At 42.7% G+C, this 23294-nt stretch overlaps 1 protein-coding gene across 1 annotated transcript in view; it reads right to left on the bottom strand.

The window, feature by feature from the left end:
• Positions 1-1342: 1342 nt before the first annotated feature.
• col4a1 (collagen, type IV, alpha 1) overlaps positions 1343-23294 on the bottom strand; it is a 40088-nt gene continuing 18136 nt past the window's right edge. The window contains exons 2-52 of the mRNA XM_070975254.1: positions 21693-21746; positions 19533-19622; positions 19408-19452; positions 19218-19262; positions 18926-18988; positions 18753-18806; positions 18378-18404; positions 18173-18247; positions 17942-18004; positions 17667-17702; positions 17517-17555; positions 17177-17269; positions 17004-17039; positions 16848-16907; positions 16532-16567; positions 16381-16425; positions 16262-16294; positions 15760-15820; positions 15639-15674; positions 15391-15537; positions 15154-15237; positions 14871-14954; positions 14299-14369; positions 13991-14182; positions 13087-13255; positions 12827-12919; positions 12469-12573; positions 12250-12347; positions 11856-12006; positions 11623-11736; positions 10555-10722; positions 10068-10157; positions 9831-9983; positions 9593-9691; positions 9317-9406; positions 8913-9052; positions 7912-8038; positions 7720-7800; positions 7097-7195; positions 6693-6743; positions 6424-6609; positions 6138-6271; positions 5842-5914; positions 5607-5678; positions 5305-5433; positions 5109-5207; positions 4811-5023; positions 4521-4698; positions 4307-4421; positions 3523-3695; positions 1343-2452 (exon numbers count right to left, since the gene is read on the bottom strand). Coding sequence (XP_070831355.1) covers positions 2371-2452; positions 3523-3695; positions 4307-4421; positions 4521-4698; positions 4811-5023; positions 5109-5207; positions 5305-5433; positions 5607-5678; positions 5842-5914; positions 6138-6271; positions 6424-6609; positions 6693-6743; positions 7097-7195; positions 7720-7800; positions 7912-8038; positions 8913-9052; positions 9317-9406; positions 9593-9691; positions 9831-9983; positions 10068-10157; positions 10555-10722; positions 11623-11736; positions 11856-12006; positions 12250-12347; positions 12469-12573; positions 12827-12919; positions 13087-13255; positions 13991-14182; positions 14299-14369; positions 14871-14954; positions 15154-15237; positions 15391-15537; positions 15639-15674; positions 15760-15820; positions 16262-16294; positions 16381-16425; positions 16532-16567; positions 16848-16907; positions 17004-17039; positions 17177-17269; positions 17517-17555; positions 17667-17702; positions 17942-18004; positions 18173-18247; positions 18378-18404; positions 18753-18806; positions 18926-18988; positions 19218-19262; positions 19408-19452; positions 19533-19622; positions 21693-21746 — 4851 coding nt within the window. The 3' untranslated portion in view covers positions 1343-2370. The remainder of the gene's footprint in view (positions 2453-3522; positions 3696-4306; positions 4422-4520; positions 4699-4810; positions 5024-5108; positions 5208-5304; positions 5434-5606; positions 5679-5841; positions 5915-6137; positions 6272-6423; positions 6610-6692; positions 6744-7096; positions 7196-7719; positions 7801-7911; positions 8039-8912; positions 9053-9316; positions 9407-9592; positions 9692-9830; positions 9984-10067; positions 10158-10554; positions 10723-11622; positions 11737-11855; positions 12007-12249; positions 12348-12468; positions 12574-12826; positions 12920-13086; positions 13256-13990; positions 14183-14298; positions 14370-14870; positions 14955-15153; positions 15238-15390; positions 15538-15638; positions 15675-15759; positions 15821-16261; positions 16295-16380; positions 16426-16531; positions 16568-16847; positions 16908-17003; positions 17040-17176; positions 17270-17516; positions 17556-17666; positions 17703-17941; positions 18005-18172; positions 18248-18377; positions 18405-18752; positions 18807-18925; positions 18989-19217; positions 19263-19407; positions 19453-19532; positions 19623-21692; positions 21747-23294) is intronic.

Below are 23294 nucleotides of genomic sequence, written 5' to 3'. Positions count from 1 at the left end.
AACTGATTCCAGCCACTTGTCTGTGAATGCAGCCTTCGCCAAAACTGCAGATATCTCAGCCCCGTAGCAAGGGACCTTGATGGTGGTCATTAGGCCATTGCTCTCAGTTGTACCTGTCATTTGACCATTTGCCCTTTGGTGTTGTATGGCCATTCAGTGTGACTCCCACCTGAGTGACCTTGCACTCACTAGTCAGAGGTCAAGGCTTTGTTAGACATGTTTATGAAGATAGCCGGGGGTCAAGGCCTCTGTTTGTCTGTCTGGCGACAAGAGAGGAAACAAGGGATAGGATTCCGGTAATAGATGAAAGACGAGAGTGGAGATGAAAGGAGGGGTTATCTGGTTCTCTGCGGAGTGTATCGATCTGTTTGTGTTTTCATGGGGTGAACGGGTTTGTTGGCCATAGTCCCAGCAGAAGTGCTGAGGTGCTGGCTGCATCACACCGTGGAAGTGTTGACGCAAAAGCTGCACTCAAGTCAGGGTTCATGATGGATTTGAGGTCAGCTTTTTCTGCCTCTTGCTGGAGTCATAGCCAGTGGCAGTAAAAACTAAAAACACTGAGTGCTTGCAAATCACTGGAGTGGAGAGCTTTGAGACAATCAATCATCAGCAACTTACCTACAAAGTGTGCTGGTGCTTCCCTCTTGTGTCCCATTCAGAGTACTGCACCAGAAATCTTCACATTTGAACCATACAAAGCAAAAGGAAAAGTATCATCTATCATAAATGACTAAGAATATTCTACAAATCACTTTATTGCAGGAATTACACAGTTTGGGATCTTGAAAATATAAAATACGGAAATCTTTCTGTTTGTTAATTAGTTATGATTATTCCCACTGTAATCAAGTTTGTTTTATAATGGCAAACACTGCTAATACTCTATATACTTCATGGAGGAGTTTATCACAACACACAAAGGAAAACAGGTTACAGTCAGTGAAGTGTAACTGCTGTAACTTTAACAGTAGAAAATGTTGAATCTTTCAATAGATCTGAAAGGGACACATGTTTGTGGTCAAAGAGGCTTTCTGACCAAGACTGAGGTCATGTCCAAATACTGTATATTAAAGGACGAACAAAACACAAACCTATGTTAAGACCTTTGAAAGTATCTCAGCTTGCATAGATACTTGTAAATGCAGTCCTCCTCATCTGTCTGTGCTTGACTCAGATGTACAACAATGATGCGACGACCCTTCACTCTAAATGAACAAATCTTTTTTTGCGTTAAATTGACAGGGATGATAACTGTATTTCACAATTGGAACAGTCAAGAACATGAGCACAAAAGCAAGTACGTGTTATGTCTAAGTATATATACATGTGCATTTCTCAGAAGGGGATCAGAAGATCAGAAACATCTGGTTCACGCAGTGTGAGACGAGCAAATCCTTTAACACACAGCTGTTGGACAAAATGTTGTGACAGAGTAAAGGCAAAGGGAAGGTGATGTTTTGCCTATTTTTTGTGGTTGTGCAACAACATATATGCAGACTTCACAAAACACACTCCACTTCCACACAGCTAAAATCCATTCATATATGTACACTCACACACATACATTCACCCACGCACACCCGCACACACCCACACCAGGCAATGCTATTTCAGTGCTGTTTTGTGTGTTACTAAGGCATCAGACGTTGAAACACTGCTTTTGGATCAATGGAATCTCAGACACACTCAAGTCCAACAAATTCTTATAAATCTTATAAATAAAAATGGACTTAATGACACACAAAGTAATTCAATAATAACCTGAGGAGAGTATGTTGAACTGTGTTAGAGAGGAATGCATTATATTTACAACAGAGTGATCGTTATATATCTGCGTCTGCAACATGGTGATTTAGCAAATGACAAGCGTCTGTAACCAGTGGTAAGTCCCATCCTATACATTAGTATATTTAAACAAGGTAAAAGGTGTGAAAATCTATAATAATATGTGGCTATATCTTTGAATGCTGTGGCGCTGGGGGAAATATAAAGAAAACAAAATGGAATAAGGCAGATAAATAGGAATAGCACCTGACTTACACAAACAACCCTTTCAAAATGAACCCCCCAGTTTACCAGTTTCGGGGGCGTGTACTCAGTGCAGTGGTAAACTGGGTGCAATTCTTTAGAGACATGTTGTGATCATGTTGGTTAAGTGTTCTGCATGGAGCAAAAGGCCGCTTGGTCTCTGTGTTCTGGTTTGTAATGTTCGATCTCTGGTTGTTCTGCAAACCACATCTCTGTCCCTCTCCTCTCACACATGCAGGGAAATAGCACCATCCTTTGAAAACAGGAAGTAAAGGCAAGTAGAGGATGTCAGCGCACGTGGCATTGCTCGCAGGTTAGGCGGGAGGACTCTGGTGTTGGAGTTTATGTCCTCTTCATGCACACCTGACAGCGGCTTATGTGTGTTCGGAGGTTGCCGGCTTTTAGTGTTGTTGGGACAGGTTTCCTGGAAAAGAAGGTAGAGAGAAAAATAAGAGACACCCAAGTTCATTACCAAACACATAATGTGGGTGATTGTGGTAAAAAAGAGTAAGGGAGATCATTTCATTCCCAATAATTACAGGAAAAATCAGGCCTGGGTTGTTCAGCCCAGATTATCTTGTAATGCGTGGGGTTTACAGATCCAGTCTTTAACCTTCAGAACTGCTCGCAGACTCATCGGGGCCACACCAATAACTTCAGATATGCTTAATATTCAGGAGTTTAAAAACTGGATGATTATGTTAGTACTTTCCAACAAGTTAATGTTGTTTTTATTAGCCTATATCAGTGTAAACAACTCCTAAAAAATGGAAAATCCATACTAGAAAATGTTCTCTCTGTGATTTGATGGTGGGTCCACAGGTAGAGAGGATGGAGCTGGAGAATAATCTGTTTCTTTAGAACAGGTGAACTATGAATGATGAGCTTCATGGCTCATTGCCAGGGGTTGGTAAGCTAATCAACGATCACTCTCAGGACAGACTAGGCCTCTTCCACTGGTGAGTAACATTGGATGTGCATATTTTCTGAATTCATTAATATTCTGCTGGCCAAATGGGAAGCTTTGCAAAGCTGCATGTGCACTGCGGACCAGCAGTTGATGATCAGCAGTCTAGTCTGTGATGTACCACAATTTTCAAATCTTGCAGACTGTGTATGTTTGAGATTAGAGAGAAGAACATGTGTGAAGTTTCTCCTCGTGTGTGTGATGAAACCCCATTTTAAAATTAATTTTTAAAGCTCCTGTAGTTTAAACCCAGCTTGACATAATTCCAGTCTCTTTCCTCTCTGGTGAGAGGTTTCAAGCCTTTTACAACTCTAATCACACCCCCATCTCTGAAGGATGTGGTTGAGTGTAGTCAAAGTGTGCATCTTTAAACACACCCATACTTGGCGTCCTGTGCATCACTCCAACAAGGTTAAACAGTTAAACAACCGGAGGTCAGCAAAAAACTTTTAGGGTCGTTGAGTTACTCTTTAGTGCTAAACAGGGGGAATCTAGAAATTCAATATCTGAGTGTAAGCATTTCTTACGTAAACATCTCAGTGTCTTCAATGGTGGCAAGCCAAAAGCTGTAGGAGTTGGCGTAGTAGTTGCAGGTTCCACGGCCATGACACTCGATGAATGGAGCACTGCGGAATTCCTCCAGGCAGGAACCAGGAGAGGCCAGAGCCTGTCCTGAACCCTCAGCTCCAGCACTGGTGTGCTACACAAACACACACAATGAAAGCAGTTCAAACACCAGATAAAGCCATTTTGAAGGGAGTCATTGTTTGTTTTTTGAAATGAAAAGCTGTGCATGTGCGCATGGAAAAAAGGTTACTTGTGGGGTTTTTCTTCAACAAATACTGTAAATCTATAGATATGTGTTTACTGCAGGCATACTGATGCATACGTTTGTGTGTGGATAAATGTGAAGATATATTATTTGTTGCCCACTGGTCCAGATGATGGAGCTTTGGATGTTGGGATGAGGATGTGGGGGTTGGAGTAGGATAGGTTGGAGATAGAGCAGGAAAAATTATCTGTACTTATATTTACAGCATGAAGTCTTCCAACATTTGCTTACATGGCACATTTAAGCAAACTGTTCATCTACTGCACTTTTTAATATGGCAAAGCAAAATACTGATAAAGAAAAACATCAAAACAAATTCACAAAACTTGATCAAAATGCAACACAACAGAGTTAGCACAATACTGAAGTATAATTCATAGATTTTACTGAATCATGGTTGACCTATATGTGGTGAAAGGAGGAAACGAGAAAGGGCAGACTGTGTATTTGCACTGAAACCTGATCTTGTTCTGTCTTACCATGACAAAGGAGTAGCCAATCCACAGAGAATCCCATCCATTAGGGCACGGTGGGATCATGATGGTCTGACTGTGAACCGCTATCACCATGGCTGGGGCTTCACACACAGCACACCTGCACATACACACATATGAGGGGAGCACAGTATGTGAGGGTCAAATGAGCATCAAATATAGCTAAAACTGACTAGTATGCATAGAAATGCTGACACACCTGCTGATGAAGGGTTTGATGCTTTCACCGGTGATAGGTGCCATGTTCATGGGCATGGGCTCAGGGGAGGTGAGCCAGTAGGAGTAGTCATTACGGGAGGCAAAGTTGCACACGTTGTTGATGTTACAGAACAGGAAAGGCATGGGGCTGAACTTCTTTAGACAGCTGCCTGCCGTACCTAAAACACAGATCCAAGAGACGTATAATTCACCCCACAACTCCTTCTCTTTGTGGATTCCTCCATCTCACTTCTTTCTGTTTCTTTCCATCTTTCTCATATTGCTCCTCACCTAAGTCCTGACCATGAGAGCGTTCATTGCCCTGTACATAGAGCAAGGAGTAGCCATCATATATGGGTGAGGTTCCCTCAGGACAATGTGGAACGTCCACCGTTTGGCTGTGACGGGTTACCAGGAACCCGTGATCCATGGAGGAGGGGCCAGGTTGACCCACCTGACCTGGAATGCCATCAGGTCCCGGGGGGCCGGGGTGTCCTCTGGGTCCTAAAGACATGGAACAATGTAAAAGATACGACCGCGACAGCACAACAGCTTTTACCCACACCTTTCATCCCTGTGAGCTTCTCACCCTGTGGCCCCGGGAGGCCAGGCTCTCCTTTGCCCCCAGGCTGACCGTCATATCCAGGAAAGCCATTTTCACCTTTTGGCCCTGCAATACCTGTCACACCTGAGAGAAATGACAAAAATGATGAAGTAATTAGAAAAGATAGTTGTTGGATCATAGGGGTTTACACAATGAGGCACATTTTTAATCAAAACGTCACCTTGCTGTCCTTTCTGTCCAGGGAGCCCAGGTGGCCCCTGGGGTCCCGGTAAGCCTGAAGTTCCTGGGAACCCGATGTCTCCTTTGATAAAGGTGTGGGGGCCGGGGGGACCAGGGGGACCATCATTGCCTGAAATATACAGCATCTTTAGAAGACATTTTCCAGTTGCTGTAATTTTTAGCAGCCTATGAAGGTCAAGCTATCAGATTACCAGAGACGGTAAGCACTGACCCATTCTAATCAATGAGATAGAAATATTGTTGTATCTAACAACACTTTGAGGGGTGTCCCCTCCTTCTTACCCTTTTCTCCTGGGAATCCTCTGTCTCCATATTCTCCTTTTAATCCAATGTCCCCAACATTACCCTTTACACCTAGAGTTTGTATTCAAAAGCAGGGTATTTTAATTGTCAATTACATGAAAAAACACATCTTTCCTCTCATATTTGCATAAAAACACATGTTGTCTTTCACACCTGAATGCACACACATGCACACACGCACACTGTCATAGACTGTCACACTGTATGTCCTCACCTGGGAAGCCAGGGACACCTTGCAATCCCCTCTCTCCCTTCTGTCCATCGATACCTGGAAGGCCAGATTGTCCCTGTAACACACACACACAAATGCACACAGTTACACAAGGAACTGGAGAGAAGATTGAACTAGACGCATGTTAAGTGCTTCTTTAACAACTTGCTCATGCTGAGTTCATACTTCATCATATTTTTTGCAGCATCAAAACAGCACTGATATGCATTAGCTGTCTCATCAGAATGCATATTAACTAGTGTACAACTTAAGTCATGGAAAACAGCCTCATGACGTACAGGAAGTCCAGGAACTCCAGGGTCACCCTTATGTCCCGACTCTCCCTGGAAACCAGGGTTACCCTGATCTCCTTTCTCTCCCTTTTGGCCATGTCTGCCTGGCACACCAGTGGCTCCTGGTGGTCCTATGGTTCCTGTTTTATAAAGACAAGAGGAACACATAATACACACATAATGTATTTCTATTCAAAACACTTTTCACTTGAAACTGTGGCTCTATACTGTACCACATTTTGGCAACAGGTCCTCATACACATAATGATGGCATGTCATGTATTTGGCATACCTGTTTCTCCGGCTGGTCCTGTTTCTCCCCTGTCTCCTTTAGGGCCCTCAAGAGAGATACCTGGGAAACCCCTCTCTCCTGGCTCACCCTGGGTTCCCTGAGAGCCTGGAAGTCCTTTGTCGCCTTTGATACCAGGGACACCTGGATGACCTGGAGTGCCAGGGAAGCCAGGACTACCTTTGTCACCTGGAGAGGGAAAGAGAAGGCCCCATGATGAATCTCTGATTGGACTGAGGGATAATATGAATCAACAATGAAAGGACTCTAACCTTTGCTACCAGTCTCTCCGGATGGCCCAGAGAAACCCCGGCCAGGTAAACCTGCAGAGAAGAACAGATAAAAAGTATGTTACAGGCAGTTTCTGTAATGTTTGGATTGTTAATGGGGGGCCTAAAGAAAAGAAAAACTAAAGATAAAAACCTAGAGTAGATGCTGCTAGAAGAGTTTGTGGCTTCCAGTATCTATGTTCCAAAAACTGTCAAAACATAAATACAAGTACCAAAATGTGTGTGGCGGTTGTGCTTGAGAGGGTTTGGATGAAGGTTAATCTAATGGTCCAATGCCAGAGTGACCCCGCAGGATATATGTCAGGCTCGTACTACAAACTAACAGCTTATCAATAAACAAGTGAATTCTTCTGGTGCAGTCTCCTCCTTACTCCACTGATGCTAACCTGGGTCTCCTCTCTCCCCTGAGAATCCAGGGATGCCATCCACTCCAGGCTCTCCCTTCTCTCCAGGAGCACCAGGAGGTCCCTGCAAGCCGCCTTCACCTGGAAGAAAACACGTTGACAAACTATGAGCTTGTTTACGCCTGGCCTTAACATGTGTCCTGGACGATCTGATCACAGATGGACAGTTCTAAGTTTGGGTGTGAATCCACCCAAGATGCTTTGAGGACGCCCTGAGGTCTGATCACTCAGACCACCCACATTTGGAGGTGGTTTTTCCTAATTTATCCACAGAATTGGGTTTCTAATTAAATTTGATGTGAGAAAAAGGCCAAGCACCTGCAGGATGATATTTTATTTTTATATTCACACTGGCTTCTTTAAAAAGTTACCACAGCTCAGGAGCATTGAGAAGTGGCAAGTTGTGTAATTGTCTCGACTACCCCCGTAGCTCTCTTATTAGTTTTGTTTACAAAATCAAAACAAAATTACAAATCTTTAAACAAAAACTGATGTCTCAAGATTAAACCTCAGATTATCAAATCTTGAACAAATGCATGACATTATCACTGTGATTAATATGTGATTACTCTTCGGTGTAGCTGATAAATAATCCTGTTACTTACCAGGTCGACCGTCGCGACCAGGTTCTCCTGCAGGCCCTGGCAGTCCAAGGGTACCCTTCTCACCTGGTCTACCTGGCTGACCTGTACAACGCACATCACAATAAGAGCTCAAATGATATACCAACATGTACGACTACTAAACCTGGTATTGTAGACTACTAGCATAAATGCGACAACAGAAAGAAATCTGACCTGTATACCCGACGCTTCCTTTTCCTCCCTTGGCTCCTTGCAGTCCTGGCTTGCCAGGCATACCCTCCTGACCCCTCAGACCCTTGTCTCCTTGTAATCCTGGGAATCCTGGCTGGCCTTTCTCACCCTGTGGGAGTAGAGAAGTGAAGAGGAATGACAAGAGGATGATGACAATCTCAACATTTTAAGCCTTGGATTTATCTATCCCCTTATAGTGAATATTTGTGGTTGCAGTGGAGTTATATTTGAATAAAGTCAACCAGAATAGATGGACAGACAGACAGACAGACAGACAGACAGACAGACAGACAGACAGACAGACAGACAGACAGACAGACAGACAGACAGACAGAGACTCTGTGGATCACATCACATTTAAACTTCTAACTAATGGTGAGCCAAAATAAATGGGGAACTTTCTAGTGCAGAAATACAAAACCCTATATCAAAATCATTGACATTTGTAAGTAGAGGAGCAGTTGGAGAGCGTGGACCTCCGCCAAAGCCACCAGTCTACTCTTCTATGATACGCAAATCTGTGAGCACAACCTTTACACCAATTTTATTGCTTGTTCTCGTTTGAGCAGCTACATGTGCACGTGCCACACCCTTCCACCTGTGAAAATCAGGTCAATAGATTTTCTGTAATCCTGCTGTCAAACAAACCATAATAATAAATATTGCTACATATACAGTCCCAGAACAGAAGTTCTTTCTCATTGAAAGCTGAGTTGACTTCTCTCCTAATGTTAACACGCTTTTGGCTCCTAATGAAAGAACCAGCTTTTTCCAAGATAATGTTTTATTCTTTGCGCTTTAATGATTAAATAATACCTAAAATGGGAGCTTCATGGCCATTAAAGCCTTGCAAATGCTTGAACAGCCAATTTTCATTGGACACAAGTGGAAGCAGTCAAGCTTGTAGAGCCACAAGAAGTCTCTACCTATGTTCATAGAAGTAGGGATATAAAACATGGCCATGGTTATAGCTAGAGGATTACCTTTTCTCCTGGATGTCCTGGAATTCCAATACCTGGCTCACCAGCATCTCCCTTTTCTCCTTTCTGCCCATCTGTGCCTCTGAATCCAGGATGCCCCGGTGTACCAATATCTCCTTTAGTACCCTTTGGACCACCTGGACCTGCACAAATACACACAAGCAGACAAGATTCAGACATTTAGAAAAGTATTTCTAAGAGTGTTCTTGAAATATTCTCAACACAGCGGTTTCACTTTGTAGGACAATATATGTTTGTTAAACAGATAATACATGTGTGTACACACACACACACACACACACACACACACACACACACACACACACACACACACACACACACACACACACATCCAGTGGTTGGCATTTTAATGACACACTGTGTGTGTTTTATTTGTGTGTTCTTACCTGGTATTCCCATCTCTCCGACACTGCCTTTCTGTCCAGGTGGTCCCATACTGCCGGGCTCACCAGGAAGACCAGTGTCTCCTTTCTCACCTGAGACACATCAGTGACATCGAAACATTAATATCTGCTTTGTTTACCCTCCGCCTTCAACAGGTGACAAAACAAGAGAGAATTTACTTAAATAAGAGAAATTAATTAAGATAAATTAAATTAATAGGACAAACAGAGATGATAGCCAGATGAAATCTATAGAATTTAAATATGTCAGGTGGTCACCTGGTTGTCCAGGTAATCCGGGCTCTCCATCTTTGCCTGGCATTCCAGGGTCTCCAGGAAGTCCACGGATGCCCTTCTGTCCATTGAAGCCAGGTTTGCCTGAAGAATTAGAAAACACATTAAGATACTTCTTAAATTATGGGTCAATATAGAGAATCAACAATGGACCTGTTTCTAGCAAACCTCTATGTGATGCAAATACTCTCAGTGATCCAAAAGCCACTATGTTGTTTTATACCTGTGTCTCCGATGTCTCCCTTCTCCCCCTTCATATGCTCCATTTCAACTTCAGTCATGTTCCCAGGAGGTCCCTGAAGACCTGTATCTCCCCTTTCTCCTTTAAATCCACGGTCTCCAGAATTACCTCTTGGTCCAGTAATACCAGGATCACCTGAGTGAGATGGTGGGAAAGATAAGTTATTATTGCTGTGAATGACAGTGTAGATAAGTGAAGACATGCTGAAGAGCTCCTTACCTCTCAGACCAGGAGACCCAGATGTACCAGGTGGTCCAGGAAGGCCAGGTGTTCCTGGCGTCCCCATAACACCCATTTCACCTTTAGGACCTGGCAAACAAAAACACACAAAGTGAGATTACTGTGAATTAAAGAACAGACCGAAAACCCAGAGGCGTTCACAATTATTTTGCTCAAAAGTCAACCCTGCTCCTTCCTTATTTTGAATTGAATGGGATACATTACTTCCACTCAGTGGTAAGAGTAACATGCACTGAAAGAAAGAAATACAGACAACTGCAAAAATGATTATGTATATTATGTAAATCACATAAGGGACAGTCCTTTATATATTTATGCAAATGAAACAAGAAACAAGACACAAAACAAGGAAACATACAAAAAACACCCACAGACCCAAAGACAGTGAAGAGCCCCACATCACTGAAAAGGTTTTCAGTTTTAGCTTTTTTCTTACTTCCAGGTGTTCTCTGTTTGTCATTCTCACCTTGGTTTCCAATCTGTCCGTCCCTGCCTGGTAAGCCCGGTGGCCCTGGCAGTCCTTTGGAACCTGGGACTCCTGGGAACCCGGGGGATCCCTTTTCTCCCTGAGGCCCTGGCATGTGCGGACCAGGAGGACCTTGGTAGCCCTTTTCTCCTTTTATACCTTCCCTTCCTGTTCAACATGCACACATACAAATATCTTTGTAACACGCAACAGAAATTTTGAGTTTAAGTGTCCATTCACATGTTTGTGCATGCACAACAGCAGGACCCAGAAAATGAGGTAACTGAATGGAATTCATTAATCTTGTTATTGACATCTGTCATTTTCCTTCAGTGACATGTCAAAATTTCTTCAGCTACTAGAATAACATTTCAGGCACCACTATTGACTTTCACTATTCATATATGCTGCTACAATCAGGAACATTTCTGTCTTGAGCCTTTTCAAACATGCCAATGTCAATGTTCAAACATGCTTATATGCTCCATGTGGCAAGGGACAGTCCAGCAGATGGTGGTAATGCAAGATTTATGGATGCTAACCACAATAACACAGAAAAGAAGAAGAAGCTGGGGCAAAGCTGGATGTACATGTATACGGTGAAGATGTCTCTGGTTATTTTCAGGAACATGAAGGTGAGGGGCGTTTTTTTTCTTGTACTCTTAATGTATTTAATATTAAACAAGTTTGCGCGATGAGTAATGTTTTTTCATGATCTACTAAAAGTAAACAAATCATGGAATCAAATAAGCCATAAGCAGCGCCATAAGCAGCGCCATAAGCAGCGTCTTGTGATCAGGTAACTTGCCACATGTGAAAGTGTCTTCAGTCAGACAGACGTTACTTTTTACAAGCTTGTCCCTGAATTGTTATTTGCAAAACAGCTGGACTGGCATTTGCTCTGAAATGTTACTTGGTCTTGATGTGACAAATTGGCAGTACAGATATCCCTGAATATGGATTCCTGCTCCCATTCACACATGACCCCATGCAGGAAATGCTCCTGAACATTTCAAGAGTAGACTGCATGTGTGAAAGGCGCTTTAGTTAGGCTAAGTTTCTGCTCACCGAATGGCCCAGGTTCTCCAGGTGGTCCTTGTGGTCCGGGAGCTCCAGGCAAGCCTTTTCCTGGAGCACCTGGTAAGCCAACCAGTCCAGGAGGTCCTGGAGGTCCTATGTCACCTAATTTTAAAGATCAAAGAAAAACAATGTTAGACTTGCTACAGAAGATGGGCCGGAGTGGCATGGACTAAACCAAACCAACCTTCACTACACAGGTGATGTTAATTGTCTTGCTGTACCTTTGATTCCCTGAGGCCCAGGTAGTCCTGTCTGGCCTTCATGTCCAGGAACACCAGGTAGTCCATCATTACCTTTCTCTCCCGGGAACCCAGTAATTCCTGGGGGACCCTGTGAACCTTTTGGGCCTGGAAGGCCCCGTCCTGGCTCACCCTGCAAAATACAGAAATAGGCAATGATTTGTATTCCTCTCTGGCAATAGTGATTTTACATGACATTCAAATCTCATGTCCTCTTTGTTGGATTTGAATCATGTTGTGCCATGTTGTGGGACTAATGCACTCTAATGTAACTAAACAAAGTCCTCTTAATAACATTTTTGAAAGCAGCATCCAAAGAAAGAGGCAACATATATCTCCATATCTATCTATCATTATTAGTTGAAATATAACCAACTTTCTGTCCAGGGGGACCAGATTGTCCAGTCAAGCCATCCTTTCCTGGTCTTCCTGGTTCTCCTGGGAATCCTGGAGCTCCTGGAATTCCACTTATTCCTGGAAACATGAATGTACATTGTATTATGTATAGTATGTTTACATTTTTTCCAGGGAAGTATCCATTCAATGTTGATGCATCCATAGAGGGACAGAATGGGGTCAACATGGAGTAACTTACCTTTGGGCCCAGTTGGGCCTGGAAGTCCAATTCCAGCAGGTCCGTGTTCACCCTTCTGTCCAGGGAAACCTGGTAACCCTGGGTTTCCCGGCTGGCCTCTATCACCTGTAGCCAACAACATGTTGCATGGTAAACAGGATCAATCCAAAACAATCTTCACATACATGTGTTTTCACAATACAGTCTTGTTTTTTTGCATTAACATGATGATATCCTACTCATCCACCCAAGTTTCAATATTATTTTATTCATCAAGGACAAGATTAAGTTCACAGATTATCTTCTCGAGACACATTTCAAATCAACAGTCTTTACAGTGGAGTATAAATGAAAAGATGTTGACTGTGGTGTCGCTCACCTTGAATTCCAGGTCTGCCAGTTTCTCCTTGTATCCCAGGTGCTCCTGGATGTCCAGGAGCGCTCACACCTTGACCTGGCTCACCTTTTGGCCCTGTTGGATGCAAGTTTTACTGTATGTTATCAATAATTTAATGTACAGTAGGTATGTGTGTGTGACTTTTCAGATTTGCTGTTTCGTAGGTTTGATTTGACTTCTCTTTGACTACATGAGTGCATAATTTGGCAGTATCTGTGGGTCTGTGTAGAGCTCATGCCTACCAGGTTGTCCAGGAGTTCCAGGAAGTCCTGGTCTCCCCTGACTGCCCTTCTCTCCAAGGTCTCCTGGACGACCGAAGCCCGGCACGCCAGGTGGACCCCTCTCTCCCGGAGGTCCAATAAGTCCAGGGTCCCCATTTAGCCCACGGTCACCCTTGATGCCCTCTTTGGCCTGAGAGCAACATTAGAGAAAGGGGATGTCCAATCTACTTTGTTTTCAAAGTTCACAACAAATGAAAGAGACTGAAAACTTTAAGAGTGAATGCAAGAATAATTGAGGCATCATTTACAAACAACAACCGTCCAAAATTGCTTAAACCCCACAGTTTTTGATTTTTTTGGCTTATAACGTTGATATGGCAAACATGTTAGCAAACGGTTCTTTGCATATCAACAGAGAACAATATTAGCATTCATTTGGAGCAATGTTTTGAGCCACCTGATGACTTTTAGTCCAAGATTATATCCAACAATATACTGGACTATAATACAGTCTAAGACTCTCCTTTTGGCTCTGATTTGGTCTCCTCCAAATCCCTCTGGAAATATCTGGCTCTTTAGCTGCGAAATGCTTCAAAATCTTCACTAGACCCTTGTTAACTTTGACCAATGCTGATGAAAGCAGGGAAACCACTTAAACTGTGTGCTGTAATACGAAAACAATGAGCAGAAAGACACTTCAAAGATGGGTAGAGCTGAAAGGGCCTGCGAAGTCTGGTGACTGTAATCTAATTCCACTTGCAGTGACGGTTTTTAAAAGTGACCTGTTTATTTTATTTCTTTAAAGTCCTTTCAAGGCCAACCACTATCATATGAAAGGCAGGTCAATTATTTGCACAGCTAGTGGAGCTCATGCAGTCCTGATATCCTGGTAGTTTGCCTCATCAAACAAACCACAGACACTTACTGGTTCTCCTTTAATGCCAGGTAGACCAGGGGAGCCATCTCTCCCTGGCTGTCCATCCAACCCTGGCCGCCCCGGTGATCCAGGAAGACCAGGCAGACCTTTGTCCCCCTTCATACCAGGAGCTATGAAAATGTCCCCTGGCTCACCAACAGCACCAGGGGCTCCTATCAGCCCAGGAGTACCCTGAAGACCCTGCACATAGTCAAAAAAAATGTATCAATGACATTTTGATATGCTTTTCCTGGTCCATTTGGCTCAATGAAAAGAGGGATCAAATGTTTAAGTGTCTCAGACATTATTCTACTCACAGGCCTTCCAGGCTGTCCAGGAAAGCCAGATTGACCCTTTTCTCCCTTACCACCTACTGGCCCAGGAGGCCCTGACAGGAGAAAATTGAAAATTGTACATCTTTAGTTCATTCAATACTCATCAATACACCCATTATGATGGTTAAGGAAATTATGGAACAATATCCAATTGGTGGTGTTTGCACAGTGACAACTGTGAACAGTGTACATGGCAGAAGAGTCTCCAGCAATACCAGATATCAGGTGGCCAACACCACCATTTCATTTGAACCACTGCAGACCAGTGTTCTTACAGTCACCAGTTACTTCTTTCACAACTAATTGAATTACTTTGTCAATCACTGCCTGAACTGTCTAGGGAGTAGGTGTGTTTGCCTGTTATCCTCTGCAGTTGGCCGCTATCTTCAAGTAAGACAAACAAAAACAAGTAGTGAGCCCATTTCAAGTTTCAGTTTCATACTGTTTTTTAATCTTTAATTTAAAAAAAAAAGAAAAAAAGTTACACTTCTAGTGTAACCCTAAGCCTACTGCCAAAAGTAGTGTGGTTACTCCCAACACTTGAGTTCACTCACCTCGCTCTCCTTTATTACCCGGGTTGCCAGGTAATCCAGGTGGGCCGAAACCTTCACATCGAACACAGGTATCTCCCTTGTCACCTGAAAATCAGTGCAGAAACATCAATTAAAATAAAATGCATGATGTACGTAAATGTCCCTAGTGTGTAGTTCAGAAGCACTGTTGATGAATGTGGTGCATGTGCTTGCAAAGGTACTACACGTAAAAGACAGAGACATACAATTTTAATGGATCCATTCATTGATGTCTCGTATTGATCAGCATTAATTGTAGACATACCTTTCTGTCCCAGTTCCCCTTGTAATCCTGGAGGTCCAGGTGGGCCAGGAGCTCCTTTCTCAATGTTGCATTCATTAGGGTCGACTGTGCAGCCATGTCATAGCACGCATCAGATACACACACACACACACACACACACACACACAAGGTTGTTATAATGTGTGGATACACACTTTATGTAGGTGTCCCTTGTTGTCATCTTGTGAAATGATTGGAATATTCAAAGATAAGGCATACTCGGTTGTCCAGGTGGTCCAGGGGGTCCAGCAATCCCTGGTTGTCCTGGAGGTCCAACGAGAGACTCTCCTTCCATACCCTTGTCTCCTTTCTCACCCAGGTCTCCCTTCTGACCCCTCTCTCCACGGGGCCCTTCAAGGTGCCGGCCTGAAGCACAGGACAAGAAAGCCAGTTAGTGCGTAATTGAGGTTGTGTGTCTGCCTGATACATGAGCCTTAATGCAGCGTTGAGATATTGTGTGATTGTACCTGGTGGACCTGGTTGTCCCTGAGGACCAGGTGAACCTGTAGATTAAAAGAAACCAAAGTGGTTATAATCTGATCCAAGGCAGGTGTGTATGTCTGGTGTCATACAATGGTCTAACCTTACCTTTTTCTCCTTCTAAACCTGGGAAACCAGGAGGACCAGGAGATCCAGGTGCCCCAGTACCCTAAAATGATACAATTACAAAAATTAATGAATGCTTGTTCATTTTTTATGATTAGGTTTAGTTTGTATGTTAGTATGTTAAGTCTTACCACACTGATTGACATAAACACAGATCAGTTCACTGCTGAACCTACTTGTCATCTCTCCTTCTAATGTTGACTATTATTGCTATACTGGTGCAGATTATTTATATTTGAATAACTGTGAAGAAAACAATCACACTTTGATAGGACTGCTTTCCTTGTTGTCTCAATGACTATAACAGATTTTTTTCCCATAAATTCTGGATTGTATGGATGTCCCATAAAAAAGCTAACTAGCTTCTTTTGTTAGAGCTTTTACACTCACACTTTTTAACTGAACCAATGTTGAACTCGTGATCTTGCAGCTGATGCGAAAGAGACTGAGCTAAGAGAGAGTCATAGAATAAATGGAGACTTACATAACCTGGTGGTCCTCTTTCTCCCTTTTCACCCTGAAACAAGACAGAGAATTAAGTCTGTCTCACCATGAAACCTGCAAAACTGTAATAAAAGTTTCAGATGCAGGTGCATTAGTTACCTGGGAACCTGTGAACCCTGGAGATCCAGGTAAGCCTCTTTCTCCCTGTGTGAAAGTATGTATGTGATTTAGTGATAAATATTACATAATATAAAAGCAGCAGCTGGACAGTAGAGTACAGCAGCCAGATAATACATTGAGTTATTGTTACCTTTGGCCCATCCTCTCCATCCTTGCCAGATTTACCCTAAAATTACAGAAAGAGATGCTCACTTTGATTAGTTTTGCTTTCTCTTGGATTGACAATAAAGAGATTGATGCATAGAACTAAATCTATATAAGCCTGAAATGGATACACAAAGAAACTGAGGAAATGAGTTTGTAACTTTCTGAAATGACACATCAATAAAAAAGCTTGTTTTCCATGTTACACATAAAAATCTTACCAATGACAACTAATGTTGAACTTCTATCTTTGTTTATCATACCATTATACCATCCCAAAGAGACGTATTGTTTCCACTTACTCTTTGTCCAGGTGGGCCAGGATCACCTTTAACACCAGCCTGATATGGGATGCAAAAGCCCTGCAAAGGAAAAAGTACAGTGCTGGACTAAAAGACAGAAAACAGTCTGTGCGCACAGTGAAGTAAGTCATAAACATCTGAAAGCAAAACACTAACTTTTTCTCCTTTGTCTCCTGGAAGTCCTCTGTCACCCTTTAGGAATAAAAAACACAATTCAGGAAATACACTCATCTTTTACATAAAAAAATATTTAGCAATTGTGATTCATTTATAACATATCATGAAAAAAGCACAATTTCTGCTTGGTTTGTAAATAGCGGAGTGGGTACCGGTGGTCCAGGTACATGCAGTGTAGTGTGTCCTTCCACTCCCAGTGATGGAGGTCCAGGTGGGCCAGGTGGGCCACGAAATCCCTGCTCACCCTGCACAGAGACAGCAACAATCGCAAAAAACAACATATAAAACCAGAATATTGTTGACATTCTTTGAGGAACAATCCAACCGGGATAGAAATGTTGTTCTTTTGATCAATAAAGCTTTGCATCTATATGTGATCAAATCTTTCCTTGAAAAGCAATTATTTCTCATAGACACGTCCTGTACAGTGAACGCTACATATGAGAAATGTAGCTTTTTTTTATTACAGACAAAAAAATAAAAAATTCTCACCTTATCTCCTTTCTCACTCACAAAGGCCAGCCTGTCGCCCTGCAGGGAGTTTAAAAAGAAGTTTTTATCACATCTCAGTCGGGTGATCAAGTCAAAGGATGGCAGACTTTGTTTTACAAATGTAAAATCTTTATGTATGATTAGTCTTACCTTCTCTCCAGGAGGGCCAGGGGGGCCAGGATCTCCCTGTGAAACAGTGAAACAAGCTGATAATACCAGTGCTGTATGTAACTGATGTACACTGACATGACATCCTTTGGGGTTACAAAGCTCTTACTAGTTAAATTAGTAAGTGCTCTCTCTCCAAGAGTTGTTTTATTGAATGATAATGACGTGTCTCAGTATAATCAATATTCCCTGGCTTGTGAAGTTTATCAGTGAGTCTGTAGGATGATAAATAGTCCATCACTGTAGGTGTAACTCACTTGGGGTCCTCGATAACCACGTGGTCCAGGAGGTCCAATAGGTCCAGGAGGTCCACCTGGTCCCTGAGAGAGAAAGACTTATATTTACATGAAAATTCAGATTACACTGTTACAGCATGTCTCTTTTTCTTTCGACATGCGTGAATGCATGTATGTTCTTGCACACATGCACACACACACACACACACACACACACACACACACACACACACACACACACACACAACGTACAGGTAATCCAGGTGTGCCAGGGTATCCTCTGTCTCCTTTCAGTGGTACAATCCCAATCACACCACCCGGGTCGCCCTGCAGGAGACAAATCAAAAATAAATGCTTTGGTAGAACATGTGTCTCATTATACTGGAAGACTGGACATGCTTGTATTGCTTGGCAAACTTTTTAACTCATAAGATGTTAACGCTTCATAAATTTTCACCTTCATTCCAGGAAGTCCCGGCATGCCCTGAGAAGAGAACACAGTAGTAAGATAGCTATACATGCAGCATATATTTTGAGATGTTGCTTCATTAATGTATGCTATGTCATGTAGACATATTTCCATTCCAGTGTTATAGTTATGATTTATTTCAATTGTTTATTGCAACATGGTTCTATATGGGCTGATGGGACCTGCCCCAAACCAACTGGACCAATCCCACAAAGGGATTGTATGCCACTCAGTACAAAAACAAGGTGGCTTTTATTAAAAATTTGATGGTTTTCTAGAGTTTTTATACAACATGGCAATGACTGAAATGTGTGCTGGTCAGTGTGGAGGTGGCTGATTGTCATGCAAGTCAGGGTTACTTACAGGAGGTCCTTGAAGACCAGGAATACCAGAAATGCCATCCCTTCCTCTGTCTCCCTGAAACACACACACACAGTCAGAAGGCAAAAACAGTGTTAAGGTTATAAGACAAAAGGAAATATCAGATATATATAAATCAACTTTGGAACACAGGAGAATGTTTAGAGGAGGCTTACTTTAGTCCCGTTGCATCCTGGGATACCTGGAAGACCTTGTGGGCCATCGTTTCCATTGATGCCCTGAGAGAGAGAGTAGACAAATCTGAGACCATTTGCAGTTACAAAAGCTTCCTGACCATCCTACCCCGTCTTAATGACTGAACTGCCCACAGACATCATCCAATGCATTAAAATGTAGCCTAAAAAGTAAGAACATCATTTAAAACGGTGCAACATTCGTATGGTTATGGGGTGAATTTACTGGATTGTTGCAGGATGTGAGACATGAAAGTAGATCCAATGAACTTACTGGTAGTCCTGGATTTCCTGGGAAGCCTGGTAGACCAGGAGGACCCTGCAAGATCACAACCATATCAGCATTACTGTCTTATGACAATACCCAAACTATAACATGAACAATACTTTGTGGCAGAGAACTCTGTCTCATATCAAACCATTCATGTCACATTGTATCATAACTTCGATGATTAGTTACTTACCCGCACTCCTTTCATTCCAGAAGCCCCCGGTTCACCCAGATCTCCCTAAGAGAAGTTAATGACATGATTTGGCAAACCAAAAGTTGTTAAATTATTCATTCTGATGTGTGCGAGTGCCTACTGACCTTGGGGCCCATTGACCCTGGAGGCCCTTCAGGTCCCTGCATCCCTGGGAATCCCATATTACCCTGAAGACCTGGAAATCCTCGCTCACCCTGTAAAGCAAAGGCACGCAAAGCAAATGTAATGGGACACAGAACAAGTATTGAATGGAAATTTCACTGCTAACACTAAGTTATAGTGTATTTGTATCACTGTTGTAATAACATTATTACATTTCTAACATTGAAATAATCTCTAATGAATTTAAACATTTCTGAAAGACTGGAAGAAACACAGATCCTCATATTCATGGACGGATGATGACAATAATGATTTGTAAGTAGAATTGTTATATTATATTATCCATCCATCCATTATCTATACTGCCTATCCCTTTCGGGGTTGCGGGGGGCTGGAGCCTGTCCCAGCTACAATGGGCGAGAGGCGGGGTACACCCTGAACCGGTCGCCAGCCGATTGCAGGGCCACATGCAAGGACAAACAACCATTCACACTCACACTCACACCTACGGACAATTTAGAGTCATCAATTAACCTAATGAGCATGTTTTTGGTCTGTGGGAGGAAGCCGGAGTACCCGGAGAGAACCCACACATGCACGGGAAGAACATGCAAACTTCACACAGAAAGGCCCCGCCTGACCCGGGGATCGAACCGGCAACCTTCGTGCTGTGAGGCATGCGCACTACCTGCTGCGCCACCATGCTGCCCCTATTATATCAAATTCCAAAATGAATTTCAGATTCATTCCTTCTTTCTTCTGCTCTGCAAGTTTACATTCAGTGCATGTGGGTCAAGCCACATATTTCTGTTTGAAAAAAAATTACTTGATCACATTTTAATTCATAATGATGATTCAATTCAAGCAATCAAAACAAATATTAGTTACAACAAATCCTTATCTATGTCCCACAGTGACCTTAAACTGACCCAGAATAATATATGTTGTTCCTACTGTCTACCACTAGATGGCAGCAGTTCTTCAGAGGGGAGTCACACCCTCATGATCTTCACAACCCTCTCTCAGCTGCCAAGCACAAAACTCAGCTGTAAATAAAAAAGCAAACACATTGAAACTTTTTGGATCGTTTTTCATTCACTGACCATAACACACCTGGCTCCCATCAGTTGGGAGAAGCATTGCATTTTGAGCCATGGGTATCATTACAGGGTTAGCAGGAAGTGATATCACTGGAAATATAGCTCACAGGAGATTTTAGGACGGCTGTTTGGGGCCTTTCAGCAACTTTCAAAACACAGAGGTGCTTTGAATCCACGGTGGTTTGGCCAGGCTCCACTGAACAAAGTCAGTACATCTGTTGTTGTCGGGTGAGCTGAATGTTTGGCTACTGTTGCTGTAAGAATGAGCCATAAAAGGCCAGACTGTTGCACTAAGAGGACAGATAACACTCTGCAGTCGTCTGATATAGCTGAGGCAATAACACACATGCACTCTCAAACAGCAGGAGCTGCAGTGAAAAATAAATCTACTTCAAAGTAATAGCTCCCAGCTTCTTCTCTTTTTTCTTTTTTTTTTCTTTTTCTTTTTTTTTTGCTTGTGACAATATAAAACAAAGCCACTTCTTCTTGTGACCCTGCGTTACTGGGTTACTGGTTGCATATTTCTTCTGGCAGAATAAGATGTATCAGGCTTTGGCTATGAAGACAATACATAACAGGCAGGAGCCTGTTGCATAAAAGAAAAAGATCTAGTAAGAGCAAAGCTACTTTTGCCAAAGTCAGTTGACAGGAACATTTCATGTTTCAGGTCAGTGATCAGCACTCATGCTAGAGTGCTGACAGCTCATAGTCAGTTCATGGCTGGTGTCCCCACCATTGTACATCTGTATCTGAGAGCTTCCCTCCGTCTGATGGGAATAAGGCCTTCAGCACAGCTGTGTGTCCGGACATGCTCTAATTCAAACTGATCTCTGTTCCCGTCCTGGTCTCTGCTCCGTGACTGAGCCCCGTCCACCTCTTTTCCACCCAGGCCCAGTTCCAGACTGTCCCACTGAGTTGACCCATTCATCAGAACATAGGAAACACGGTCAAGGCTGCTGCGGCCTGCTATGAACTTAAAAAGACTTTCCAACTGCAAACTAACATGAGATCAAATGATTGACTGACAGTGACAAATGAAATGAATGCAAATGAAAATCTCACCTTTGCTCCTTTCACACCACTGCAGTCACATTTTCCACATGATGTCCCACAACCCTGAGGATGAAGAGAAACATTGAAGTAAATTATGCATCACTTAGAAGACAAAACAGTGAGAAAGCACATAAGTTTGTGTGCAACAGAAAAAGACAATAAACATGGGGGAAAAATAAAGATGGAGCTGCCAGCTGGACAGTATAACAGACAGCTGCTGGGGGTCAAATGATGTCCTCCATCAGATGGACAACGCATGGTGCACACTCTTCACTCTTTTATTGCATGTTAGTGTCCTGCCTCTGCCAGATGGCTCATAGATATCCCACTGACACTGTAAATCATCGCACTGTGAACGCCGGACAGACGTCTGCAGTGTTTCACACAGGCCTGCTGATCTATCCCACAGATGAGCATTTATAAATCAACAACAGTGAATTCTGATTTAAAAACAGAGGCGAGCCAAAGGAGGAATCAACAATTCATCCCCTCTCTGCACTCTGTTGCATCTTAAACATACATCATCTGATTTTTTTGGCGCCTAGCGGGCAGTGGAAACAAGCTGCAAACACAACATTCAGATTGAAGCGGTTAGCTAACTTTATTTACACATTCAGCCGACACGGAGAAACTTTAATGTTAATTTGAAGTTTTGTTTCTGGGAAAAAGTCCAATATTCACTCTCCTTTTAACTCTGTTTTGGTCTCCATCCTCTCCTAAGGGAAATACACTCTTTAGCCGCTAAATGCTTCACTTTGCTCACCAGCTAGTTAATAACTTTTACCATTTAGTGTAGGGCAGGTAGCACACAGTCAGTTTTTGCCACTTTTTGTTGAGAATAGCTGCTGAGAAATGAGAGTGAACCAAAACAGTTGAGTTCTTGGCCTGAAGACCAAAATAAAAAGCTAAAAGTTGCTAACAAGCTCTGTAAAGCTAAATAAAACCACCATCAAGTGATAATTCTCTGTGAGCTTGTCACTACAAGCAACCTGATTCACACACACTTAGTCATTTGTTTCATTGTTAATAAAAAGAATAAGCTTTACTTTCATTTCTGATTGTATTAACAATGATGAAAATGAAAATGATATATCCTGTAATCAGATTACTTTTAAACCACATGAAGGCCCACTGATTGGCTTTATGGAGCTACTTGCAGGGAGAGGATCATCAATGCAGCTGTTCTCAGCCTTTTCAGTCCTCCCTCCCCAACCCCACCCTGCTTCCTCTTCTCTGGGGTCTCTAGAGGCTGGAGCCTGGGAACTGGCCTGCACTGCCTTGGCTCTCTTTTCCGTTACTCCTCTCCTCCTTCTCCCTCTATCATCCAGCTGCTACGAGACTCACGTGAAAGGCATCCAGCCAAAAGCCTGTCAGGGCTTTAGACAGGCTTGGCCGTCCTGGGCAGAGGGTGCACAGCTACACAACCCACAAATATTTTTCTCTGTCTGTCTCTCATTCTCACACATGCAGCGAGTAAATGGCTCCATCATCTTTCATCTTGATCTGTTCCCAACAATCTAAACCTGGCAACTCACACATAACTCCTGCTTAATTCTACATTTTCTATAATTCAATATCCTGTCCAAGTCTGAAACATATTCCATGTCTTCC

This window comes from Chaetodon trifascialis, chromosome 12, assembly GCF_039877785.1.
Source record: "Chaetodon trifascialis isolate fChaTrf1 chromosome 12, fChaTrf1.hap1, whole genome shotgun sequence".
NCBI lineage: Eukaryota > Metazoa > Chordata > Actinopteri > Chaetodontiformes > Chaetodontidae > Chaetodon > Chaetodon trifascialis.
Note: the sequence above shows the minus strand (reverse complement) of the source record. Positions and strands in the feature narration are given on the sequence as shown.